Source organism: Brassica napus, chromosome A5 (genome assembly GCF_020379485.1).
Source record: "Brassica napus cultivar Da-Ae chromosome A5, Da-Ae, whole genome shotgun sequence".
Lineage (NCBI taxonomy): Eukaryota > Viridiplantae > Streptophyta > Magnoliopsida > Brassicales > Brassicaceae > Brassica > Brassica napus.
Genome location: NC_063438.1, coordinates 23,325,603 through 23,343,560, shown reverse-complemented (window position 1 = coordinate 23,343,560; position 17,958 = coordinate 23,325,603). Strand labels below are relative to the sequence as shown.

At 39.6% G+C, this 17,958-nt stretch overlaps 4 protein-coding genes and 1 pseudogene across 4 annotated transcripts; 4 read left to right on the top strand and 1 right to left on the bottom strand.

Annotated features, from left to right (window-relative positions):
* The first annotated feature begins 16 nt into the window (after positions 1-16).
* Positions 17-16,139, top strand: LOC106385627 (annotated as a pseudogene).
* Positions 5,653-7,035, bottom strand: LOC125608689 (the record flags this gene model as incomplete). Its single annotated transcript, XM_048779136.1, has 1 exon — positions 5,653-7,035. A coding segment is annotated over exon 1 (1,383 nt), but the record flags the coding sequence as incomplete, so codon positions are not given.
* On the top strand, positions 9,247-10,107 carry LOC125608688 (putative F-box protein At3g17620). The gene has a single exon (XM_048779135.1). The coding sequence runs from the start codon at positions 9,247-9,249 to the stop codon at positions 10,105-10,107; it is 861 nt and encodes a 286-aa protein (XP_048635092.1).
* On the top strand, positions 11,712-12,745 carry LOC125575256 (oleoyl-acyl carrier protein thioesterase 1, chloroplastic-like). Its single transcript, XM_048779134.1, has 5 exons — positions 11,712-11,779; positions 11,856-11,969; positions 12,225-12,315; positions 12,391-12,476; positions 12,583-12,745. The coding sequence occupies exons 1-5, from the start codon at positions 11,712-11,714 to the stop codon at positions 12,743-12,745; spliced, it is 522 nt and encodes a 173-aa protein (XP_048635091.1).
* A 358-nt stretch (positions 16,140-16,497) lies between the features above and the next one.
* On the top strand, positions 16,498-17,830 carry LOC106430547 (putative F-box protein At3g17620). Its single transcript, XM_048779133.1, has 3 exons — positions 16,498-16,579; positions 16,629-16,687; positions 16,862-17,830. Exons 1-3 carry the CDS (start codon positions 16,498-16,500, stop codon positions 17,645-17,647), a joined length of 927 nt encoding a protein of 308 aa, XP_048635090.1. The 3' UTR covers positions 17,648-17,830.
* Positions 17,831-17,958: the final 128 nt, after the last annotated feature.

The following is a 17,958-nucleotide window of genomic DNA, read 5'->3' as shown; positions in this document are numbered from 1 at the left end:
TGACCCACCAAACCAATAACATAATTATATAATTGAAAAAAAAACTGGTCTGAGGTCTTTCTTCTCGTCTCAGCCGTCCGTAAAGATGGAGAATCTCAATTTTCAAGATCTGAAGGTAACTAAAAATCCATTGAACAAAGCTTTTATCTATTATCCTAATTTGTTTAGCGGTTTGAAACTACTTAATTTTCTTTTGTAAATAGATAATTTTTTTAATTATATCAATCTGAATTATCTCCTTCTATTTTTCTCTCCTTTTGTTTCAAGTTCTCTGTTCGACAAAAAAAAAAATTCAGGGCATTTAAAAGATTGGAGTTGTCATCATTTTCTTATTTCTTCCATCTTCATACCAGTCCAGGTTTCCATCTTCATACCAGTCCAGGTTCTATTGTTTTATTCTTTAATTAGTAAATATTAGATTAATAGAATTGTTAATTTAAATATGGGTCCATCTGGTCATGCTAAAAGACAAAAAAAGAATATATAGAAAATTTCATTAGATCACAAAAAGGATCTATGGATAAATTTATTGTGAAAGAAACACATGAAAAAGAAAAAAATGATGAAATTAATATTGGTGATTCTTGTAATGTTAATATTGGTGAATCTAGTTCTCATGAAAAAAACAATAACATAGATAATACACAAGTATTGAATACTTTTAAAATCCTTGAAAAAGAAAATGTTGGTGCTGCTAGTTTTCTTGATATATATGATCCAAGAAATTGGAACATGCTTGACGAAAAAAATGAAAGAAATATTAGCAGTAGATGGACCAAAAAGAGATTTGTCAATTGTAAAAGGTCCTAAAAACAAGGTTCATAGAAGATTTGTTTCATCTTGCTACACTAGAGAATTGCCTAATGGAGAAACAAGTGATAGAAAATGGCTAGTTTATTCTAAAGAATTAGATAAAGTTTTTTGTTTTTGTTGTAAAATTTTTAAAAAAGGTATTAAAAAAAGTCAGCTAGCAAAAGATGGTCTTTCAGATTGGTCTCATTTACTTCTTAGATTAAAAGAGCATGAAAAAAGTAAGGAACATATGCTTAACATGAGTGCTTGGATTGAATTAAGACATTGATTAAAAAAAATGAAACTATTGATAAAGTTGCTCAAGAACAATTTAAGAAAGAAAAAGAATATTGGAAAAATGTATTAATAAGGATTATTGCTATTGTGAAATATCTTGCTAAGCATAATTTGGCATTTCGTGGAACACATGAAAAGTTATATGAAAATAGTAATGGTAATTTTTTAGGATTAATAGAGATGTTAGCAGAATTTGATAGTGTTATAAAAGAACATGTTTATCGAATTACAAGTGGTAGTATTCATCATCATTATCTTGGTCATATCTAAGAGCATTTATGTCACAAGAAAGATTAAGTGTATTAGTTTTAATAGCAATTGAGACTAGTTTTTTGGAAGAATTAGATGTTAAGTCTTTGATTGATGATTTTGCTTCAAAGCATGTAAATAGAATGGCTTTATTTGGTTGAGTGATTATGAGAGAAGTTTTCAAGAATAAGTACTTGTTTTGTTTGTTTTTTTTTAATTGTAACAGTTATGGTTATTTGTTCTCTGTATTTGAACTTAAGACAAAAATATGGATGCACTTTTGTCTCTGATTTTTATTAGTAAAAAGTTTATTTGGGGTCCTTTTTTGAATGATAGCACCAGGTCAATATAGGGACTGAGCCGGGCCTGCATTCAGTCTTGGTTGAGGTTCGAGATACTGTTGGTTGTTTGCAAGCAGTCTAAAGGTTCTGACCCTCAACCCAATACAATAACCACCTGTATATCAGCGTGTGTCTTTACATCCCAGCCCAATCACTATCGCTATATACTCTTTTTTTTTTTTTTTGAATAAAATGTTAAATTTGATTCAAATAAAAAATGTACTTTTTTACAGCAAGAGCCACTTTAGCATATTAAAATTGCAAACAAAAAACCTAATAAAGAATCAAGCTTGTATAGCTCCAATCCAAAGTTGGAAAGCACAATCAAGTCTCCTGTCTTGTGCTCGAATGGACATAATTCTGTTCTTGACCAGTCTGTCAATCATGGCAAAGAGAACTGCAGGAGATCGCGGCCTCTCACCATGCCTGCGGCAGTTTCTTTCACGCCAAATCATGTAGATTGTAGCTTGAAAAACGTAACGAACAAGGAAGCTTCTGGTTCGATCCAGGTTTGGTTTCTGTATGAAGCGTACGACATCCATCCACTCTTCTGAGTAACCATTTCCCATAAAAACATTCATCAGCTTGTACCATAGTGATGAGGAGTAATCGCAGCCAAAAAATAGATGGTTTCTCGTTTCCAGCTGCTGCATACATAGAACACAGGTCCCATCAATCCCAGCGTTCCAGGCGACCATCCTATCTCCTGTAGTGAGCCGATTGCGAATAGCTAGCCAAGTACAGAACCTGTGCTTTGGTGTAGCATGAGTGAACCAGATTCCTCTGTGCCAAGAGACCTTTTCTTTTTTAGTTCTGATGTGATTCCAAGTTTCTGAAGTAAGAAACTGATCTTTGTAAATATCTTGTTTCCCTTTCCAAAGGACAACATCCTCCTCTTCAGAACGAGATAAACACTGGAGCTGGTTCTCAATTTGAATCAGACCCGCTGAGCGGTGGACTCTTCTTCTACGTTTTGTCCTCGCAGTATGCACCGTGTCATGTTGCCGTATTCCCGTATCGATCTGACCCCTTGTTCCCAACATATCCATCAAGCAGCCTAAAGGAGACCACTGGTCATACCAGAAAGATGTCCCTTTCCCATTATAAACTTCAACTTTACAGAACTCCCGAGCCAGCCCTCGAACTTTCAAAAATTTTCGCCACATCCATGAACCTTTTTGATCATTATCTTTGACAGACCAAATAGACTCATTCTTAAGGAGTGTGGAGTGAATCCATCTGACCCAGAGTGATGATTTGTTAGAGATTAACCTCCAGAAGAGCTTTAGGATGGTAACATTGTTCATATCTTTTAATGAACGGAGACCAAGCCCACCTTCTTCTCTTGGGCGACAAACCTCTTCCCAACACAACTTTGCTTTCCGAGGGTTAAGTTCACTACCTGACCATAGGAAGGCCGAACAGATCTTGTCAATTTCTCGAATACACGCCTTCGGTAGACGAAAAGCTGATAACCAGAAACTGGAAATGCTCCATATAACTGAGCCAAGAAGCTCAAGTCGACCAGCATAAGATAAGTACCGGTTTTTCCAGGATCCTATTCGCGTTCTTATTGTCTCGATAAGAGGCTGGTAATCAGTAGTATTCATACTTTTGGTGGTTAGTGGTAAGCCCAAGTAGTTTATCTGTTTTGAAATGAAATTTATTCTCCAGCTCCATCTGGATGTCTTCTGTTACCCCTCCCAAGTACATGGTCGACTTTTCCATACTAATTCTCAGGCCTGAATATTTTGCAAACTTGTCAAACACGTCAACTATTCCTTCTACAGATCGCACTTTCCCATCTGTGACTACCATAAGATCATCTGCAAACGTCAGGTGGGTCAGGTTTAGACTTTTGCAGCAAGGATGATAGCCAAAATTTTGAGTGCTTGCCGCCTTGTCTAGAAGTTTAGATAGAACATCCATAACAATGACGAACAGGTACGGAGAAAGAGAGCATCCCTGTCGAAGTCCCCTCTTGCTCTGGAAATAACCAGACAGCTCTCCATTAACTTGAACTGAGAAAGATGGCGTTGATATGCATAAAGAGATCCAGTGAATGAACTGATGAGGAAAGTTCATAGCTCTGAGAGTATTAAGGAGGAAAGGCCATTGGACAGAGTCAAAAGCCTTGGAGATATCAATCTTGATGGCACATCGAGATGATATATTGTCCTTATGGTAATCCTTGACAATTTCAGTAGCGAGCAGGAGATTTTCAATCAAGAGTCTCTCACTAACAAAAGCTGACTGGTTTGCTGAGATAAACTGGGGGAGAAGACGCTTTAGTCGATTCGCAATAATCTTCGATATGACTTTGTAGAGAACATTACAGCAAGAGATCGGTCTGTAGTCCTTCATTTCAGTAGCTTCTGTTTTTTTCGGAATCAAAGCTAATATGGTTGAATTCACTCCCTTGGGAAGGAATCCTTTCACAAAGAACGCCTGAACTGCAATAACAAACTCAGAGCCAATGATATCCCATGTTGCTTTATAGAACTCCGCATTGAACCCATCAGGTCCCGGCGACTTATTGCTAGGCATAGAGAAGAGCACATCTTTTATCTCATCATGCGTTACTGTCTGCACCAGACTTCCTGCATCCTGATCCGAACATCTAAAAGAGAGGAGATCCTGCATCTGTGAGACATCCATTCCCGTGTAATCCTCAGGTTGATATTGGAGGAATTCTCGGAAAAAACTCTCTGCTTCCTCCTTGATACCATTATCATCATTCACTAACCTTCCATCTCGACAACGGATCTCTCTAATCCCATTAATTGCTTCTCGGGTAGCAATGGCTCTATGATAAGTCTTGTTGTTTTGATCCCCAATTTTCAGCCAATGTAATTTTGCCCTTTGCTTGAGGAAGTTTTCTTCAAGTCCAGCAACAAATTCCCATCGTGCGAACGCTTCACTCTCCAGTTCTTGATTTTGAGTCGTCGGGAACTCAAGATTTTGTTCCTGTTTTTTACATAGATCCTCGTGAGCTTCTCTAGATTTTTTGACCAAGTTTCCCATTCTTTCTTTGGCCAGGGTTATGATTACTGGTTTCAGTCTCTTGAGCTTTTTTGAAAAACGAAACAAGGATGATGTTGAGAGGAATATTGGTTCTGTTTCTGCCCAGAACGTTTTCACCGTGGGCAAAAACTCTTCAATGGTAGTGACTGCATTCACAAACTTAAACGGCTTACGCTTTATGCGATTCTCTGGCACTGCAAGATGGATACGGCATCGCAAGTGGTCAGAGCAGCCACCAGCTTCAAAAACAGAGTAAGCCTGAGGAAACTTTTGGTTCCATGCATCATTAACGAGCACACGATCCAGATTCTTCGATATAAGATCATTTCCTCTTTTATTACTCCAAGTAAAAAGAGGACCATGGTACGCCATATCTACCAAGGAACAATGATTAACCATGTCCTGAAACCTCCTCATTCCCATGGTTACTGCTGGAGAGCTATCAAACTTTGAATGCTCAGCCATATCTAAAGTTTCATTAAAATCCCCAAGAATTATCCAAGGCTTAGGTCCAATAATTGGAGAGTTATGATGATCACATAAGTCTTTCCACAACCCCTTCCTTTCCTCTGCTGTGTTTGATGCATAGACAAAGGAGCAAAAGAACTCCTCCTGCATCGATTCAAGTTTAACCGAACAAGTGACCAGTTGACTACTCTTGTAAAAAAGAGTAAGTCTCACATTGTTCTTCCATATTATCCAGATCCTACCCAAACGATGATGCTCATAGTTTGTTAGAATCGACCAATCTCTGAATATAGATCCCATCAAAAGTGGAACTCTACCTTCTTTTACTTTTGTTTCAATCAAACAACCAAAATCAAACTGCCTCTCCTCCAGCCACTTCTTTATTACGGAATGCTTAATAGATTTATTTAAACCGCGGACATTCCAAAAGAAGCACGACATATCAATGGTTTTTGGAAGAACGTTTCCTGCTTGTGCCATTAGGTTTGATATTCCTAGACACAGCAGACTGAGAGCTTACACGAAGTGTTACTCTCGCTGGTCGGGCTGGCTTTGAAACCTTCCCGTCCTTTTTTGGTTGCAGGTTCTCACCATCGTGTTGCAGAATTTCTCCCTCCTCTGCATCATCCACTAGGTTACCTGTAGATAAATTTCCATCTTTCACCACTGATTCCTGAGTTGTGCTTTGCGCATCATCATCATCATCATCTGCTTCTGCTAATAGTTGAAACCGGGATGGAGAGATTACTGTTTGAGCATCATGCTTCTCTACTGATCTTCCAACTTTGCCTGGCGAAACATTCGACCAGTCTTTCTCTGTCTCCATGCTTACGTCAACCTCATAGTTTGCTTTGTCACGTAAACCACCTTGCAGTTCGCAGCTTCCACTTTTTCCCACAGTAGGTTCCTCATCTTCCACTGATTTATCTATTTGTTTTTCAACTTCTCTTCCCGTGACAGCCTCAGAAATTGTCTCTACCTCCTCCACCACCTTAGGACGGCACAATCTCTCAACTGTTTTCTCCCTTTGAGGTTCCCTTTCCTTACCCTGTTCAGTTCCTTCCTCTGTTTCATTCATTATTTTTTTGCTGCATTCTTTGTCCTTATGTCCCCATTTCGCGCAAAGAGAGCACTTAATAGGATTCCAAGGATAGGTGAACTTTACATCAGCATTAATCCCAGACTTGGAACGGAACCGATAACCTGATGGCAGTGGTTTTGTCATGTTCGCATTCACAAACACCTTGGCCTCCTCGAAGTTTGAACATAACTCTGTTTCTGGATGTAATCTCACCGGTTTCCCGATAGAGCTGGCTATAAAGCCAAGTCCCTTCCAAGAATACATGCTATATGGAACGTTTTTCATTGTAACCCACATGGGTACAATCTTCACCTCAGTTTCTTCATTCTCTTTTTCTGTCAGTGGAGCCCATTTAGAGAGTATCATCGGGATGCCCGCAATATTCCACACTCCACGCCGCAGGACACGGATCCTAGTTTGCTGATCACAGATCCTGAACTTCACCGTTCTTTCGTTCACGGCATACACATCGATCTTAACATTTTTATTTCCTAGAGGCCATATCTTGTTAACAAGAATATGGATCTTAGCCACGTGAGGAGCAGGATCCAGGAACCTTCCTTCAAGAAAATCCTCCCACAAGGGAACTGTATTGACGAGAAGATCATCAGGTATCTCTACCGTCTGAGTACCGTCTACATCTTCAACTTTAACGTCGTGGCTCATCAGAACATGTTTCTGTTGAACCGCTTTTACAAATGACTTTTTACCAAACTGCATAGCCTGACTTGTAGCCTCATCTGCGACCTTCAGAGGTGAGCCCTCCGGTACCGGCGCCGCCATAGAGCGAGCCGTATGGCCGTCACACCTTGAAAAATCTCAAAACCCTAAAATCTCCTACAGAATCACCCTCAGAGCTATTTTAGGAAACTCGACGGCAGCTATTTAATCATATACTCGGAGAGTTGAGTCAAAGTTTTTGTTAAAAAGAATCTTAAGAGTTCCTTTAATATACCAGAGAATCCACTTTAGGAGATTGAAATCAGGTCAGGACGCGTGAGAGTGGGATACTGTAACTTTTCCGCCAAACTTCTGAAATAGGAGAACAATTCTGGTGGGATAGCTTCTCGTTCAAGTTGTAAAAATAATGGAGTACGCATTGGTGAATAGTGGTTCCATTGCAGCAGTCACCAAAAGTAACAAAAAATAGATTACGCTTAAACTAACCAAAAATTAGAAATCAAACAGCTGAAGAAGCAAGGACTCGTAAGAAATCAAAGTAGAACGTTAACCTAACTACCACTCTCGTATTACTAATTTACTATAAACTGGGCTGGCCCATACGAAGAGACGGCCCAGTTTCATTCACAGCCGGCAGAGAATCTGTAACAGAAGAGAAAAGCAGCAGACTTTACTTTCGTTAAAAGACACGATGACGATGATCTCCAAGCTTTCGACGGAGCTAGTCGAGGAGATCCTCTCAAGGGTTCCGATGACATCTATGAGATCAGTCCGATGCACTTGCAGAAACTGGAACACTATTTGCAAAGACGCGACCTTTACAAAGAAGCACCTTTCTCAGACAAGAACAAGCAAAGGCGAGATTTTGACGGTCGTGATGATGAACTGTAGTCTTCATCTGATGAGGGTCAATCTCCAAAGAGGAGGACTTGATCATCCAACGATAAAAACTACATGTAAACTCATTAGCCTCGACGATTCATATTAACACAAGACAGCCCAAGTCCAAGACAATACCAACAAGCCCAATACTATGATGTAAACCCATGTGTGTTAGGGTTCCTTTGCAATTGAATTAGTAGTATAAATAGAGTTGTTATGTAATGAAGAATGCAACTTTGGCTGCGCTTTCAAGCAGCCTCTCTTCTCATCTTTATGAATCATCAATACAACTCTCGAATCTCTTGCAGACAACCCAAAGTCTTGCCCTTTCTGTTCTTTATATTTCAATAAAGCTCATTGAGCTATCTTAGTTTATGTTTCAATAAAACACAACTCTATCTAGTTCTCAAATGTTCTCATGGTATCAGAGCTTCAGTCGGTTCATGGGTATTATATCTTTTCCTAGAGCTTCCACTTACTGTCTGAATCAAGGGAAGAAAAGCTTTCTCTTTTCAGTCAAGCCTCTGCCTTTTATGGTTCAAAGTCCAAGTGCAGTGTCTGAAGAATAAAAAGAAGGTTTTGTTTCTTTTCAATGACAAAACAAAACTAGAAGAAGCCTTCTCAACAACAATGAACTTCTAAAGATGTATACACGACTTCAGACAGGGCAGAGAAGAATAAAGACTTAGCCAGCTTCGTCACCACTTATCCATGGTAGTTTCTTTGTTCTTTTCTATTGAGACATAACAAAGGATAAAAAAAAAAAAAAAAGAATTTTGTGGGTTAGGTTGAGTTGCTGGCTAGTTTAGATTTTTAGGTTAAGATAGGCTGGGAACAGGAAAGCCGAACTAAATATGCTAGTTTTGGGTTGATAACGATTAAATCGTGGCTGCAAGTTCCTGATTTTCAAGAAGGCTCACAAGGTGCTTGATAAAATGCCACAGAGAAAGTTAGAATGGTTTAGTAGCAGTTTATAGTTGGCTAATGGATAGGAGTTAGCAAGTTATAAGGATAGCTTGTGGGAACATTCCCATTTGCTTGGTGATGGATACAGAGGAACCAAGAATTGTGTGATGAACAATGGTGAAAGAATACCTCTGAGAGACTATACTAAACTCTCCAAGTCAAAGATACCTCTGAGGGAGTCATGATAGATCTCCAAGTATACACCAAAAGCTCTCATCTGGTTCAGCAGTCTACTGTATGATACATCGTCATGTTTCGACTGATCATGCCTCCTCCAAAGCCAAATTCATGTGGATTCAAACTTGTCAGCTTTGTGTTCACCCGCTGCCAAGTTTGCGGGGGAGTATTAACACAAGACAGCCCAAGTCCAAGACAATACCAACAAGCCCAATACTATGATGTAAACCCATGTGTGTTAGGGTTCCTTTGCAATTGAATTAGTAGTATAAATAGAGTTGTTATGTAATGAAGAATGCAACTTTGGCTGCGCTTTCAAGCAGCCTCTCTCGAGTGTGTCACTGCGACGGTTTGTTGCTATGCACAACCGAAGCCTACTCATGGCTCGCCGTTTGGAACCCTTTCACAAGTCAAACTCGGTGGATTTGCGTTGAGCCTATATCAATTCGCCACAGGAAGATTTGGTACTCTCATGCTCTCGGGTACGAGAAAGGCAAGTCGTGCCGCGTCTATAAGATCTTGAGATTTGCTGGAAATGTTCACGAAGTCTATACGTTGAAGAGCTCTGATTCTTGGAGGGCTCTTGATGTTAGTCCAGACTGGGATATAGGTTACGATAACCACGGCGTTTCCTTTCAAGGAAACACGTACTGGTACGCTAAGGTAGCAGGAGGAGTAGGTTTCTTGCTCTGTTTCGATTTCACGGGAGAGAGATTCGGACAGCTTCTGCCTCTGCCGTTTGAGTGTTTTTCAGAAGATTCTGTGATTCTGTCTAGTGTTGGAGGAGAGCAGCAGCAGCTTGCGGTTTTGTTTCAGCATCGTGAGACGTTTGAGATGGAGGTTTGGGTTACGACTAAGGTTGAGCCTGATGCTGTGTCGTGGAGCATGTTCTTTGCGGTTGATATGGGGCCATTGACTGGGTTTAGGTTTAACACTGGTGGGAGTTTCGTCGTAGACGAGGAGAATGCAGCTGTGGTTGTCTTTGATGAAGGTAAGAATGTGGAGAAACCGACTCGCAACACAGCTTACATCGTTGGGTTTGGAGAGAGTAGTTACTTCAGGGAAGTTGATTTAGGGAAGATTACATCAGGGAAAGAGGGTTTTCCGCATGCGTGCTCCTATGTTCCAAGTTCAGTGCAAACTTCATGAGAACCAATGGCATATATATTGATTTGGTTTGTTGAAGTTAAGTATATTTTGATCTCTTCTAATTGTCTTCGAATGCATATATGATTTGTCAACCAGTTTTAGTGGAAAGAAGTGTGTAGTATAATGTGTGGTATGCTTTGAATAACCAAACTATCTTGATAACATTTTTACTCGTGCTCTATGCTCCTACTGAATAAATGGCTTGATGTGTTTGCTTAAACTAAGACTATTCAAACGTTTGAGTGGTGTAAGTCATGTGTTATTTGTGAATCAGAGAGGATTGTTGCAGCTGGAGAGAAATTGATAACGCTTAATATTTCACACATTGCTGTCGCTACAATTTAATTATTTGAATGGAATTGTGACGAGTTTGGTCTTGGCTATGTCTTTCGTCCTGAACTCTTTCTTTATAACAAGATCAACCAAGTAATTTCGAGCTTCTCTTAGTGCCATGCTTTCAGTGGGTAAGCGGATCGGCTGGCGGGATGCTAATATTACTATAACTAGGCTGGACACTTTGGTTCAAAAACTGCGGGTTTCGTTCCGGTTGATCCGTCGCTGAGCAGGTGTGGGTCATGATTTTTGTATGTGTGGCGAATGCAGATGAGCTCCCTCGAAAATAAAGAAATTAAACTTGATGTTGAGTTGGACGCTGCGGCAGTGTCTTCTTATTTTTATTTTTAAGAATGGAAAGTGATTGAAAGGTAAGCAACCATTATTTTGCTACATTTGCCCACATGTTGTTAATAGTTTTCCATTTTTGCAAATTAGGATATAGTTTGTGACAACCTAATTTGATCATTGATTTAATGCTTGCCGAGTATTATCAGACTTCATCCACAAGTTTTTTTTTTCAAATTAAAAGAAAAGAAGATTTACAAAATATGGGAAATACCCGCTCGTTTGAATCCCACTATATAAAAGGGACTAATTTTGGATGTTATAAAGGATGCCACATAGACAAAATATTCTCATCCATTCATTCTGCCACGTCACTGGCAACCCAGACCAACAAATCGTAATTGCAGCCCAGCTAACCAAACCATTAATCTCAAGTAATCGTCATACAAGCACCGTGATGCCTTCTCTCCTATATCGTGACAGCTCTGCTCCTCTCCGCCTATCTTTTTCTGCGTCTCTACTCTTCTCTGACTCTCTCCATTCCACATCTGTTTTTTTTTCTCTTTCCTCAGATTCCACTCTCGCGAGATCTCTGCTCATGTCTCTCCATCTCCACTACCGGCTCTGTCAATTGTAACAGATCCCATCCTCCTTTTTAGATCTACAAATAATTAACTTTCTCATCATCTCTCTTATGTGTGGCTTTGATTTTGTTGCAGGTTGAAGAATCGAAGGGTGGAGACGAACCAATGGAGCGATGTGGTGATGACAGAGGAAGAGGGGATTCAGTTTCTAATGGTGGACGCTCGTCACAGATCTTTTGCAGGTTAGATTGTAGATAGTTAAAACTATGTATGAATTTTGATTGGTCAATATTTAAAAAAAAAAAAAATTGTTGTTGGTTTGATGTATGTGAGGAGGTGGGATGTAATCAGTTTCAGACCGTTGCATTTTCGACTGATGGGATTGCGACAATACCTACCATGAGGAAACTGAATCTCATTTGGGTCACTTCGAGAATGCACATTGAGATCTACAGATATCCAGCTTGGTATTGTTTTTTTCATTTTTGCTCTGTATGTTTGATGACAACAAATGGATTGAATTTTTGAAAACTTTGGTTACAGGGGTGATGTGGTTGAGATAGAGACATGGTGTCAGAGTGAAGGAAGGATCGGGACAAGGCGTGATTGGATTCTTAAGGACATTGCTAACGCTGAAGTCACTGGCCGTGCTACTAGGTTTCCTTCTCATCATTTTTTGCTTTCTCCATTGGTTTGTGCAATGGAATTAAATTTTCTTATGTTAAAGATATAACTTTCAGTTACTTGGATTTATGTTAAAGATATAATTTTCATTTCCGAGCACTTGATGTTCTGTCCTAAAGAACCCAGGTAAAAGGAACTTTATGTCCAGGTCAATGCAATGCTTGCTGGTCAATCATATCGTTATATTCATGAAATGCCCACTACTATGTTTTATGTATATCTTTGTAGATTAGCATTTCCTGAGGAGGAAAATAACAGAAGCTTGAAGAAAATCCCCACACTCGAAGATCTAGCCAAGTACTCAATCATTGGACTAAAGGTATAAAATAGAAAAATAATATTCTTTGTAGGAATCAACATTCCTAGAGGACTTTATAATCATGTTTCTTTGCAGCCAAGACGAGCTGATCTCGACATGAACCATCATGTCAATAATTTCACCTATATTGGATGGATTCTTGAGGTTAGTGTCATCATCAGGTTCTTTTTAAAATAATAACTTCAGTAATCACCATATGACTTTGTTTTCTGATATTGTCAGAGCATACTCAAGAGATTGTAGACACGCATGAACTTTGGATTACAGACGAGAATGTCAGCAAGACGATGTGGTGGATTCACTCACCACCTCAAAGAATGGCTCTGCAACATCAGGCACACAAAGCCACAACGATAGCCAGTTCTTATCTGGAGATGGTCAGGAGATCAACTGTGGGACAACCCTGTGGAGAAAGAAGCCCTCCAGATAGACAATCCCTAAGCCATTACGAGTCAAGGACCAATCATTTTCACATAAACCTCTTTGGTTATTTGATTAAACAAGTTACATGACTGATAACAGATTCTGCCTATTACAAAGTCTGATAAATTTCAAATAATGTGAGTAAATAAATAGAAAACAGAGAATTGGTAAAATATAAACAGAGTAAAGATACGTTGAAAGTTATGTCAAAGCTTCTCAGTTAATCTAATCATGAAAGAGTTTACCGCAGAAGCATCTAAGACGATCCATGATGACTCAAACAGCTCATGATAGTAATCAGCTCTACTCTCTTGAGCTGCTTTTCTAAATGCATTACCAAACGCATAAGATATGTTGTCTATGTTCTCCAAACCACGATCATATCGTGTCTTTCCCAAGTGAATTATGATCTTCAGGGTATAGAAATGAGAGAAGATCTATCAAGAATCTTGGAAATCAATATACTGGGATATATAACATTTATTATGATCTTCAGCTTTCGTCTCTTTAAAATTTTCCAACTACCTGTGTTTTTCCTATTTTGAACTTTGTTTTGTTTTTCCTTGCATTTTACGGCAAACTACCTCCCACCAAAAGGATAGTGACTAAGATTTTATATATCGTTGATGAAGCCTTGCATATTGAAAATGTTCAAAACTAAATGCATCTGTACATGTTTACGTAGAAATATGGAACTCATGTAAACATTGCATAAACGTCCACTCTGTATACATGCCTTTTGTGGAACTTATTATAAATGAAAGTAAGCCCAAATTTTAAACGTAAATTATTAATTAGCCTGACTGTAACCCACTACATTTCACACACAACCACAATACCAAGACAAAAACATCGCTCTTCAAAACCAATCTCAGAACTCTTATTATATAGGTCAGAGCATCTTCATATTTAGAACACCAACTACACAATCTTCATTTCCTCCTCAGATATAGACAACACAACAACAATGTGCACAACCCCGGGGGCTCAGCTCCTAGTATATATAATAAAGGAAACTATCATCAACTTGATATCAAGCTGTCTCATCATCAAATTAACACAACAACTCCCCTCTCACACATGCTTCCACTGTTCCACAGGTCTAAAGGAACAACCGTTTTAAGCATTTCCCGACAGCCCACGACCATCTTATTTCATGGGCCAACTCAAATTAAGAAGTCCATCACTATTTAATCCCCTATGATTAATACCTGCAACCCTAACAACTCTTTGACGCGAGCAAATGGAATCTGAGGGAGTGTCGTTACCGTTGATCCACGAGCATCCTATGATTCCTTGGAATGATCTGAGAAAAGGTGATTGTTGTCGACGATTCGAATCTCTGAGTGCTGGCTACTACTGTAAAATCTGCGATACTTTCGTGCACAAGAAATGTGGCGACGAGATCTCTGAATTCATCGACCACCCATCTCACCCCAAGCACACTCTCTGGCGTCGATGTAGACCAGGTAACAAATGTGGTTTATGTGGAAGAACGATTTTGAATCTGCAATATAGCTGCCAGATGTGTGACTTCAATATAGATCTACACTGTGTCAAGCACCCGCCACCTTATTTTATTGACAATTTCGAGACACACCCCCCACAAGCTCACACTTCTCATAATATACGACTTTATGTTCGAATGTTACGCTAAATGCGGGAAGGCTATTTATTTACGAATGTGAGGAATGTTACGTAGTTTTCCATGTGGATTGTGTATGGCATCCACCAGTACCTCTAAAGCATCCAACAGAGGTAAACCACTCTTACCACTCCTTGCATCCCCTTAAGCTCCTCACGGGTGAACCACCGGACTATTCTGATGGAAAATGCCGTCTTTGCGGAGTAAGGATTGATAAAGAAATGTTTTATCATTGTTTGTATTGTAACTTCACCTTGGATATGCGTTGTGTTTTGAACCCACCAACTCAATCTCTCGTGGATTTGAAAGCTCATGATCACCAACTCACCCTTCTTCCAAGACTCGATTCTTTTACTTGTAATGCTTGCGGACTGAAGGGAGATCGAAGCCCTTATGCATGCTTTCATTGTGGTTTCATGATCCACCAAGAATGTCTTGGCCTTCCACGGCTCATTAACATCAACCGACACGATCACCGTATTTCTCGTACTTCAGTTCTTGGAGTTGTGAATTCTGTGTGCGGATTTTGTCGCAAGAAGGTGGACTGGACCTGTGGGGGGTTTTCTTGTCAGAGATGTCCTAACTATGTAATTCATTCTAAATGTGCTACCAGAAAAGATGTGTGGAACGGAAAAGAACTCGAAGGAGTATCTGAAGAAGAAGAAGATATAGAACCGTATGTGGTAATTGATGACAACACAATACAACATTTTAGCCACAAAGAGCATCACCTTAGATTCCATGAGAGTAATATTATGTATGAGGAGAAGAAGTGGTGCAGCGCATGCTCTCGTCCCATTGGTCTTCAATCCTTTTATGAATGTATGGATTGTGATTTTTCTCTCCATCAGAACTGTGCTAAATGTCCTAAAAAGAGATGGCATGTGCTACACAATGAAAGGCTCACCTTAGTTACAAACATGGAGATACATGTCTTCCCTTGTAATGGATGCAAGAGAATGTCCGCTGGTTTCAGGTTCAAGCACGGGGACAAGAATTTAGATGTCTTGTGCGGTTCAGTTTCTGAGCCATTTGTCCATCCAAGTCATCCCCACCATCCCTTATATTACATTCCAATGGAAAAAGAGGATCTATGCAGTGGCTGCAACAGCTGGGAATATTGTGTGCTCAGGTGCATTGAAGGTGATTGTGGATATGAATTGTGCTTCAAATGTGCCACTCTACCACAAGTGGTAAAACATATAGTAGACGATCAGCCTCTCCAACTATGCTATGGCGAAGAAGAGGCAAGTGGTAAATACTGGTGTGACATTTGTGAAAAAGAAACCAATTCAAACAACTGGTTCTACACATGTAAAGATCACTTGGCTAGTTTGCATACAAAATGTGTGCTCGGAGACTTTGCAGGGCTCATGCCAAGAAGCGTAGTAACGTTTTGGGGCATATCATTTGCGGTGGTGCTCAATAATAGTGTAACTCGTCCATTTTGCAGGGAGTGTAAGTCCCGTTGCATGTACCCTATCAACCTCAAGTTTCTTGGAACCTCAGAGACATACATTTGCTCTAATGACTGTGCATTTTCGTTTTGTTCTCCTTTCTTTCGAAAGATTCAGTGAGATAAAGTATGCCATGGAGGCAAGATGTTTATTTCGTTTCTTATATTCTTCCTTGGATAAGTTCACTATCTTTATGAGTTGGTCCCCCAAATGTATGTATCCTATTCATAAGATTTGTTAGGTCTTTCATATTTTTCTGAAACAGTGTTAACGGTCAAACATATCACTATTTTTATTCACAAACCATGATGAGTTTATCAGATTTTTTTTGCATAAACTATTATAGCCTTCTTCGACCTGCCGATGTAGAAGAACATGCATCTTAAGTTAATGACCATGGAAATTGCAAAGAACATGACCTATCAGCACATACATACACGGTATCATCAGACCTATCAGTTTTATTGTTAGTATAGCAAATATTGATTTTGATAAAATAAGATTGTACTTCTTATCCACGAGACCATCCGTAAATAGTCTGTGCTCTATCTCTGGTACCTTAGTGCCAGAAAGCTCGGAACGATCCTCCAACGTTCTGGTAAAGCCCATACACTTTTTCATGCTGACTTTATGATTAGATAGCTGTGGAAACTATAGATGCATTCTGATGGTGACATACGAGGCACGTTAACGAACTCTACTACGAGCAACCCGAAGCAAAACTGCCTGAGCTCAAACGGTTTGTTTTCAACAGGAGCTCTAAATATACTCTTACTATGGCTATTCAGGATGCCTTTCTATATGTGTGAATATGCGTGCTGTGTGGGGAACGCCGAGCGTTACCAGAGTATAGCACTCCTTTCGTACGTTCTCACAGCTTCCATTGGCGAAGTTTTAGTGCTACAGACTTTGGTCCAAACTGGCTGTATTTCAAGCTCAAGATATTGAAGACTGTCTGTTCAGATGGTTTTTCTCCACTAAAGGTCCACCAAACTTGACGAAGAGTCAGAAAGGGCTTTAGTGTCTTAATTGTCCAAAGCTATTCCAGTCTGGCCTAAGACATACTGGTCATGCTCTCGGGTACGAGAAAGACAAGTGGTGCCGCGTCTATAAGATCTTGAGATTTGCTGGAAATGTTCACGAAATCTATGCGTTGAAGAGCTCTGATTCTTGGAGGGTTCTTGATGTTAGTCCAGACTGGGATATAGGTTATGACAACCACGGCGTTTCATTGAAAGGAAACACGTACTGGTACGCTAAGGTAGCAAGAGTAGGTTTCTTGCTCTGTTTCGATTTCACGAGAGAGAGATTCGGACAGCTTCTGCCTCTGCCGTTTGAGTGTTTTTCAGAAGATGCTGTGATTCTGTCTAGTGTTGGAGAAGAGCAGCAGCAGCTTGCAGTTTTGTTTCAGCATCGTGAGACGTTTGAGATGGAGGTTTGGGTTACGACTAATGTTGAGCCTGATGCTGTGTCTTGGAGCATGTTCTTTGCGGTTGATATGGGGCCGTTGACTGGTTTTAGGTTTAACACTGGTGGGAGTTTCGTCGTAGACGAGGAGAATGCAGCTGTGGTTGTTTTTGATGAAGGTAAGAATGTGGAGAAACCGACTCGCAACGCAGCTTACATCGTTGGATTTGGAGAGAGTAGTTACTTCAGGGAAGTTGATTTAGGGAAGATTACAACAGGGAAAGAGGGTTTTCCGCATGCTTGCTCCTATGTTCCAAGTTCAGTGCAAACTTCATGCGAACCAATGGCATATATATATATATATATATTGATTTGGTTTGTTGAAGTTAGTATATTTTGATCTCTTCTAATCACCTTCGAATGCATATATGATTTGTCAACTAATTTTAGTGGAAGGAAGTGTGTATTATAATGTGTGGTATGCTTTGAATAACCAACCTATCTTGATAAGACTGAGGGATTGGTGAGATGGCCTATCTTAAATTTGCAGTAATTTTATGTTTATGACAGGTTTCTTGATTAATACAAAATGAAAATAGTTCAACAACAGTCTAGGTCATTAGTCTATTACTACATGATTATCCAGTCAAAACAAATAGTTAAAGTAATAAACTAGATATAACCACTCTTAACACCATAGACTTTTATCAA

Bases quoted from the DNA above. Each gene is read 5' to 3' on its own strand.
- LOC106430547 (XM_048779133.1), top strand. From the start codon at position 16,498: ATGCATTCTGATGGTGACATACGAGGCACGTTAACGAACTCTACTACG. The intron at 16,580-16,628 runs GTTTGTTTTCAA...ATGGCTATTCAG, and splicing joins AAACTGCCTGAGCTCAAACG to GATGCCTTTCTATATGTGTG. The intron at 16,688-16,861 runs GTATAGCACTCC...AAAGGGCTTTAG, and splicing joins GAACGCCGAGCGTTACCAGA to TGTCTTAATTGTCCAAAGCT.
- LOC125575256 (XM_048779134.1), top strand. From the start codon at position 11,712: ATGAGGAAACTGAATCTCATTTGGGTCACTTCGAGAATGCACATTGAG. The intron at 11,780-11,855 runs GTATTGTTTTTT...CTTTGGTTACAG, and splicing joins ATCTACAGATATCCAGCTTG to GGGTGATGTGGTTGAGATAG. The intron at 12,477-12,582 runs GTTCTTTTTAAA...TTTGGATTACAG, and splicing joins GAGGTTAGTGTCATCATCAG to ACGAGAATGTCAGCAAGACG.
- LOC125608688 (XM_048779135.1), top strand. From the start codon at position 9,247: ATGAAGAATGCAACTTTGGCTGCGCTTTCAAGCAGCCTCTCTCGAGTG.